Source organism: Jatropha curcas, chromosome 10 (assembly GCF_041381405.1).
Source record: "Jatropha curcas cultivar XTBG-Jc1 chromosome 10, XTBG_Jcur_1.0, whole genome shotgun sequence".
Taxonomy (NCBI): Eukaryota; Viridiplantae; Streptophyta; class Magnoliopsida; order Malpighiales; family Euphorbiaceae; genus Jatropha; species Jatropha curcas.
This window is the reverse complement of record NC_143160.1, coordinates 22,028,705-22,036,895: the sequence shown is the minus strand read 5'-3', so window position 1 is coordinate 22,036,895 and position 8,191 is coordinate 22,028,705. Positions and strand designations below refer to the sequence as shown.

The following is an 8,191-nucleotide window of genomic DNA, read 5'->3' as shown; positions in this document are numbered from 1 at the left end:
ATGGTTAAAAAGTAAAATTGGCCCGGTTGTGAGTGAAATTGGCCTGGTTGTGAGGTCGATTTTTCAGATTGATTTACTGGGTCGGGCCGGATTTAATAACTACGGCAAACAAATCATTTCAATAGCAAGTATCTATTGGCAATTTGTTTATTTCATCAACCCCTTTTCAGGAGACAAGCTCTTATTATAGAAAAACGGAAAATAAAAACCAGAAAACAAAAACGACAGAGAACGACTTCTAAGTTTTTGGTCGAATGATGATACCTTTAACCACAAGCCCTTTCTTCCATTTCCCACCCTCATATTCATACAAAGAAACTTCAATCTCCCCGACATTTTCCGGTGAAGTGATGAACTCACCGACGGGGATTTCAATCCATCGTCCTCTAGGCTTTGTGGCTAAGTTTTGTTTGTGTTCTTGCTTGATTCCATTTGGAAGAGTAATCCTGGTGTTAACAGGAACTTCCCATCCATAAGCACAGTCCTTTAGCATTATCACAAATGCAACTTCATAGAGGAATATTGAGGAGAGCTTTGTTGTGTCAAATTTTCCATGTATTTCCAGCCAACAAACGTTTAATAGTTCAGCCACTTCCACAAACGCATCACTGTCAAAAAGACAACTTTAGTCCTCTGATTATATCCAAATACACTGTTTAAGACTTACTTTTCCAGAATTTAATTATACAATTCCTTTATTTTCTCTTTGTTGCACTATTTGATCCTTTTATATATATATATATATATATATATTTTGTTAATTGCTAGTAAAATGTTGTAATAGTTTCATTGCATATAAAAGTGACAAAAAGTGTATTTACTATTTAGTCCCCCGTTTATATTCAATTACATTAGAATTCAATTGTGGGGTCCTCAATTTTGTTCTCATTATACTACTTAATCCGAGTAACGATCAATTTAATAGAAGAATTAAGTGTAACTGACATAAAACTGAATGATCATAATTAAATTTTAAAATTGAAAGTCCTGTTTTGAGTATAATCAGGGCTAAATAGTAATTGTCTCTCATTATTATCTATAATTTATATATAAATATGAAAGTGGGAGTAGAGAATAGTTGAATGGATAAAAATATGATGGTAAGTTAATTATTATAACAACAAAGGACAAGTATTAATTTGATTTGGAACATTAACTAATTTAACTCTATTAGAAATTAAAGAATAATCCTCAAATTATTATAATGATATTAGGTATTAAAAATCGTACCAAAATTAAAATTTTAATTTAATTTATTATTATTATTATCTTTTTTACCCTTTAATGTTTGTTTTTGAGTTTTTATATATTTTTGAAATAGATAGAGCAACTTGCAATTGGTTATTATTATTATTATTATTATTACTACTACGATAATAAATGTTAAAAATAAAAATATTTTTAGTAATTTATTATTACGATAATAAATGACTAAAAATATGAATCCTTATATTTTTGAAAAATAGAAGAAACTATTACTGGTCTCGCACGTCCAGAAAATAAATAAATACATAAAAAGCACGACTTGAGTTCAACAAATGATACGGTGAAAATAAAAAATAAAAAATAAAAAACTTATAGAGAGGAAGAGTAATATTGCTACCTTGTCTCGTAGTGGCAAGGCCAGTGCCAGAAACGATTATCTTCAGCCCAGGTGATTGATAAAGCCCTAGCAAATAAGAAGAAGCAGTTCCCGTTGGACTTCTTTTCAACCCAATATTTCTGCAGTGAAAATAAATTATTAAATATCATAAAAATGCATAAATCATTAAACAGATGAAATTGGAAAATGGCTATTATTTGCCTTCTTCTTTTGGTTCAAGAAAACTCCATTGCAGAGTTGATCATAAAGCTTATCTGCTGAAGACTTGTCAATTACTGAGTCAGCTTCTCTTAGTATAGATTCATAGTTATAAGGAAGCTTTAGTTCTGGTTCTGGTTGGGGCTTCACTTGTTGTTGTGGTGCTTTCTCCTCTGTTCTGGACTCAGTTGGCTGTTTCTGGTTTGCTTCTTCACTTGTTTGTGACTCATCTCGTGACCACCCTGTCCCCATCCTCTTATGATCATTGTTTTCTCCTCTACACATACCAGTAATGTTTTTATATCATCATTAAAAGGTGAATATAATAATAATATTAATGTCGCATAATTATAAGAATAAACCATTTTTTATTGTCTTTTCAAATTTATCCTTATTTGTTTTTTTTTTCTTTTTGCTATAAAAGTAAATTATAATAATTGAAGGTCTGAATTCGATCCGTTGAAATCAAATCAAACCAAATTACTGCAAACTGAATAGAATAATTTTTAAAAAAAAATGTAAATCGAACCAGAATCAAAAATTGCACAAAATCAAACTGAATTGATAGGTTGAGTACAATTCAGTTTATTTGATTTTAATTGTTTTAAGCATATTTGAGTTTATCTTTTGGGTTTAACAAAACTCGAATTGAACCAAAAAAATTTTCAGTTGTCTCTATAAAAATCGAAATAGAACAAATTACGAAAAATATCAAACTGAACCGGTTTGATTCTGTTTAATTCATTTTTCTCCAAATGTGCTATGTGCTAGTAAAAACCGGTTAGTTTTTGTACATTATATTATGCTCATTTCTGGTTTTCGATCAAGATAAGGTATTTAGCATTGACTGTCAGATTTGGAAATTTATAAACAATTTTGAGTATTTTCAAAGTTATTCTCATTTTAACTTGAACAGAATAGCTTAGTGGCAAAGAACATTTGCCGGTTGATCACTATGATTTAGATCATGGATTTGATCCTCCGCAATGCAAACACTCTCGAGCCAACCCCTTTTGCCTCCAAGGGTAGGGATTAGTCAGGTTTATTTTGCACTATTAAAACGGACACGGACTTGAATACCTTGTGCAACTATATGAAGAAAAATTATCCTCATTTGATGTTTTTTTTTTTTTTTTTTTTTTTTTTTTTTTTTTTTGGGTTAAAAATAACATAATCACGGTTGGATTTGGAGACTCGCTAAGGGACAAAAAATATGTATACTATATTCCACACACACGTATATATTCCTTAGAGCATTTATTCTTTGATAATAAAGCATCTATGAAAGCTATTTATTCCTTAGAGCAATTGCTGTTTCAGCTTTAGGAGGAGATAGGTAGCAGTTTTGATTCTTTGGAGTTACTTTACACCATTTAAGGAGCTTGTGAACTACTTGGGCTTTGTTTCTTTTACAAAATTAAAGTGTTGGCATGGAGCTTGGTAAAGTAGTAAAGTGTAAAGCTGAGTAGTAAAGTGTAAAGATCAAAGGATAAAATTGCCCTTAACCCTACTCAGAACCCAACTTTCAATCGATCACCTTCAAATGCACCACCGCCGCTGCCGCTACCACCGTTACTGCCACTGCCGCTGCTGTCTTCATCTACACATATGCATCAATTACTTATAAGTTGCGTCGAGCTTATTTCTCAGTTCGACTTCTCTACCGCTCATTGCCTTCTCTTAGTCTTATCTTTTGTCTCTTCTTTAGGGATAGCCATTTTTCAGTTTTCGGAACCAGGGCCGTCGGTTCAAAACAATGGGAACCGAAACCAGAACTAGAATCGGTAGCCTACGGTCCGATTTTGGTTTCGCCATTTTTGGAACCATGAACCGGTAGTTCAAAGAACCGATCGTAACGGTTCGGAACCGACGGCTTTTTCAGCCGGTTAGAACTGGTGGTTATAAGAAAACTTGAATTTTCTGTCAAACGGCTAGAACAAGCGGTTCCATCCGGTTCCAGCAGCTTTGTTTTATTTTTCAAAATAATTTTGTGAAATCTCCAAATTAACCCTCCTAACAACTATAAATGGCTATATAACGGCTAATTTTAAATGTATTTTGGAAAATTGATTTTTTTGATTTATTATAAATACCTCTTTCCATTTACAACCTCCTCACACAAAATTATCTTTATTCCCTCTACTTGGAGATTTGTGCAAAAATTTTGGATGTTTTAAAAATATTTAATGATGCTACATATAAATTTAGTGGGATTTATTATCCCACATCTCATTTATTTTTGCCTGTATGCATTAATATTGTTAGTGCGCTTTAAGAATTTGAAAATGATACTTTATTACAAAATTGTGTTTTACAATGAAAAAAAATGGTTATCTTACTTTAAAAATATATCACTTCTTTTTCTTGTTACTTGTGTATTTGGTCCTAGACGTAAATTTAAAATTTTATCTGAATATTTGACTTTTTATTATGAAATATTAAATCTTGATGTAGAAGATAGTATTAATATAAATATAGTATTGCATGAAGTTAGAAAAAAATATTATAGAATTATATACTGAATTTGTTGAATATTCTAGTTCATCTACTTCTTCTAATTGTTCTCAATTTGATAGTTAATCATTCCCAACTGAAAAGGTAAGTGTTGGTGTTGCTGAATGTATATTATTACAAAGACAAAAAAGACCTAGGGGATCCGGTTCTTTTTCCGAACTTGATAATTATCTTTACCACTGTTTTCGAGTTTGGTGATAGTTTTGCAGATAACAATTTCTCAATTCTAGATTAGTGGAGTCGTCACGTCAATGCATTTCCAACCCTTACACTAATTGCAAAATAAGTTTTAGTAGCTCCGATCTCGACTGTTGCGGTTGAATAAACTTTTAGTCAATGAAGAAACATACTTAATGAAACACGATCTAGGATGACACCTGATTTACTAGAAGCACAATCATACATGGATGATTGGAGTAAGACCGAACTAAGAGCACAAGAGAATATCAAAGAAAATGAAGATTTATATAATCTTTACAATGGGTCCTCAATGGGAACATCAACCGGTGAAAATAGCGACTAAGTAAGGTAAAATGGGCGCAATTGGTCTAAGGTAAGTAAGAACTACGTGAGCTTTGATTCCTCTAAACCCCAAGAGGATACGTAGGGAACTTAATTTTTGAAAAAAAAAAATTAAGTTCAAACCTTTTTTTTTTTAAATAATAATAAGTTTCAGCTTTTTTTTAAAAAGAAATAAATTAAGTTGAAGACTTTTTTTTTTTAAAAAAAAAAATTAAGTTCAAGCCTTTTTTTAAAAAAAAGTAAATGAAGTTCAACCATTTTTTAATTTTTTTCTTAAAAGCTTTTTTTAGAAATATTTAACAAATTTTTAAATTTTAAATTTTCAAGAAAAAATATTCTCTAATTTTTTATTTTATAATTATGCGATTCGCCGGAGAACCGGTCAGAAAATCGTCTGGAACCGTCGGTTTTTAAACTGTTAAAGAACCGAAGCCGGAATCGTAACTGGAACAGTTAATTTCTGGTTCGGTTCTGGAACCCTGGCCACCCCTACTCTTCTCCCTATGGTGATTCTGGAGAAAGATTGCTTTACCAGTTCGTTAAAGCCCTATCTTTCCATCTCAGCCACCGCGGTAGAGGTGAAGCTGAAAGCAGTAGCCATACTACCAGCAGAGAATATGAAGAATCTCTTCAATCTTGTTATTTATCTCTAAACCAAATCACTCCATTTATAAGATTTAGCCATAACAAACAAAAAAACATATTATATATGCTTCAACCCTCCCATTAAAAAGATTTCAAAATACTTTAGATATGTAGTTTTTCAATTTCATTAGTCTTAAATAGATAAATTTAATACATGTACTAATTATTTTTGTGATAATATTATATAAATAAAATAATCACTTATCCATCATCACCATTAAAAGTTCAAAACTTAGTTGGCAAATATATTTATTAGAGAAGATAATATATTTACCTTTTCAATTAAAGATGCGGGCATCAAACAAGATGGATAATATTGCCATCTATATTTCAACTCTTCAAAATTCAAATTCACTGCTTCAAGTAAATTATTGATAGAAATGAAAAACCAGCTGCCATTACTATCCTTCCAAACGAAGCTTTAGTAGTAAACTGCGTCTTTTACCTTGACATGTTTCTAAAAGAAGATTCAAGAAATCTTCAAATATTTTTGCATAAAATCAAAGCTTTAAACCCTAAAGTGATTACAGTAGCAGAAAGAGAACCTAACCATAACCATCCATGCTTTTTCCAGATATTTTTGGAAGCTTTAGATTACTACATAGCAATATTCGACTCTATAGAAGCAACAATAGCGCCAAATAGCAGAGAAAGATTGGCTGTAGAGCAAATATGATTCGTCCTTCTTCTCTGCGAATCGTTTAGTATTGTGCTTTGGTTCTATAAAGACAAGGCTTCGATTCGTTTGGTGTTAGAGTGCGACTGCGCTAGGGTTTGTTTCTCTCTATTTTGGGACAACGTTGATTTTTCAATTGATCGATTGAAAGTTGGGTTCTGAGTAAGGTTAAGGGCAATTTTGTCGCTTGATCTTTACACTTTACTGCTTGACACGTCAAATCCGACGTGTCAAGCTATTTGGAGTCCTACTCAGCTTTATTTTTAACAATTAGTGGGTCTCACGCGTTCTATTCATATTTTCGGCAAGCCACGTAAGACAGAGACACCTAATTGAAAAAAATTAATCAATTTCGGTACTTGATTGTAAACGTTTTCTATTGAGACACTGAAATAGAAAATTTTCGGAAGTTGAGACACTAAATTTATAATTAAGCCTTTTACAAAATGCTGTTGTGACATCATATTTCTTTATAATTATTTGATTTTTTTTATTTTTGGAAATTAAATATTAATTGAGTTGAAATTAATATCACGAATAATATTGGTCATATATTCTTTAACTTTTTCTTGATAATTAATTAAATTAATAATAGAGAAAATAATTATTTCATCCTTAAAATTTTATAAAATTAATTAACTCATTCTCGCATTTTTGTATATTAAGTATCTAATCCCTGAAGTTTGGTTTCGTCACATCAAATGATTATTCCGTGCAAAATCAAAGGTTTTTTCCGTTAAATAAACTAAAAACCAAGAGAGAGGAGAGAGAAATATTTTAAAATGATAAACTACCGCCCTTAATGAGATGTAACTGAGTCAAACTAGAGGAAACCTTCATTCCTCTCTTTCACGCGATTCCTTATCAGCTCCATACCACCAGTCTTGTTCTCTTCCATTATAGCTGGCAGAACGCCTTAATCTCATTGCCCAAGCTGCAAAGTGACCATCCGGGTTACTCTCTGTGTTAGAGTTTCGGGAATATCATAGTCGGGTTACACCTGTTCCGTGCAATCTACTGCGTTGGCGTGGCCATATATCGATTTTCAACTTGGCTCTTGAGGTTGGTCCGTTTTAAATTTATTTTCTCTCTCTTCCTATCGTCGTTGTCGAACTACTTTTCTTTAACTCTGCTGCTATGATGTTATTTATATAATATTTGGGGTTTGAATTGTGTTTGGATTAAGATTTGGGTTCGGATTCAAAGTTAGGTAGAGAATTGCCCAGTTGGAGATCCGGTGGATGAGAGCGGTGGTTATGGAGATGGAGTAAGTGGAGAGGAAGGACACCATCGTTAAAAAGTTCATCAGAGGAAGGGTTAATGTTAACTTGTTTCCAAACACCAGTATTTTCCATGTTCTTGACTGCCATGGCTACGAATCCTCTGAGTGTCAATTTGACATTGAATATAATTAAGTAACTGATTGGGCTAAGAAAATTATTGTGCCTAGATTGGTGTCTTCCTTTCTATTGTTGATATCTGCTGACAGTAGGCAACATAAGATGGGAGAGGGATAAAGGCAGAGACAAAAAGGCATTATTGGTGAATATTTATTTTATTAAAGGGCATTTTAGTATTTTCATTACCATTTAACGAAAGAAATCTCTAATTTTGGACGGAAGAATCCTTTGATGAGACGGAATCAAATCTTAGAGAGTAGATACTTAATATACAAAAATATGAAGATGAGTTAGTTAATTTTGTAAAATCTCAAGGACAAATATAATTATTTTCCCTTTTTTAATTATTGACCCCGATATCATGCTAATGGAGAGCATGAAGAGCTTTGTGTGGTGTTTGGAAATGGCCTCGACCATATTCTTCATATCTCTTCCGAGAAAAGGAACTCAATGGTTGTCTTTTCTAAAAAATTTTTTAGAATGATTTGCTTTAAGCAAATGTGACTCAAATTATACATGATCATCACTATCCTTGATTAATAATAATATTATTAAAATTACCAAGATTGTAAAGATATTATTACATGGTACTTGAGAGACATGAGAGAAATGGCTTGAAGAGGAAGACAGGAT

At 32.0% G+C, this 8,191-nt stretch overlaps 1 protein-coding gene across 1 annotated transcript; it reads right to left on the bottom strand.

Annotated features, from left to right (window-relative positions):
* Positions 1-116: 116 nt before the first annotated feature.
* On the bottom strand, positions 117-2,090 carry LOC105647922 (lectin). The gene is made up of 3 exons (XM_012234140.3): positions 1,805-2,090; positions 1,604-1,722; positions 117-608 (listed from the first exon to the last, which is right to left on the bottom strand). The coding sequence occupies exons 1-3, from the start codon at positions 2,084-2,086 to the stop codon at positions 239-241; spliced, it is 771 nt and encodes a 256-aa protein (XP_012089530.1). The 5' UTR covers positions 2,087-2,090; the 3' UTR covers positions 117-238.
* Between the last annotated feature and the right edge of the window lie 6,101 nt (positions 2,091-8,191).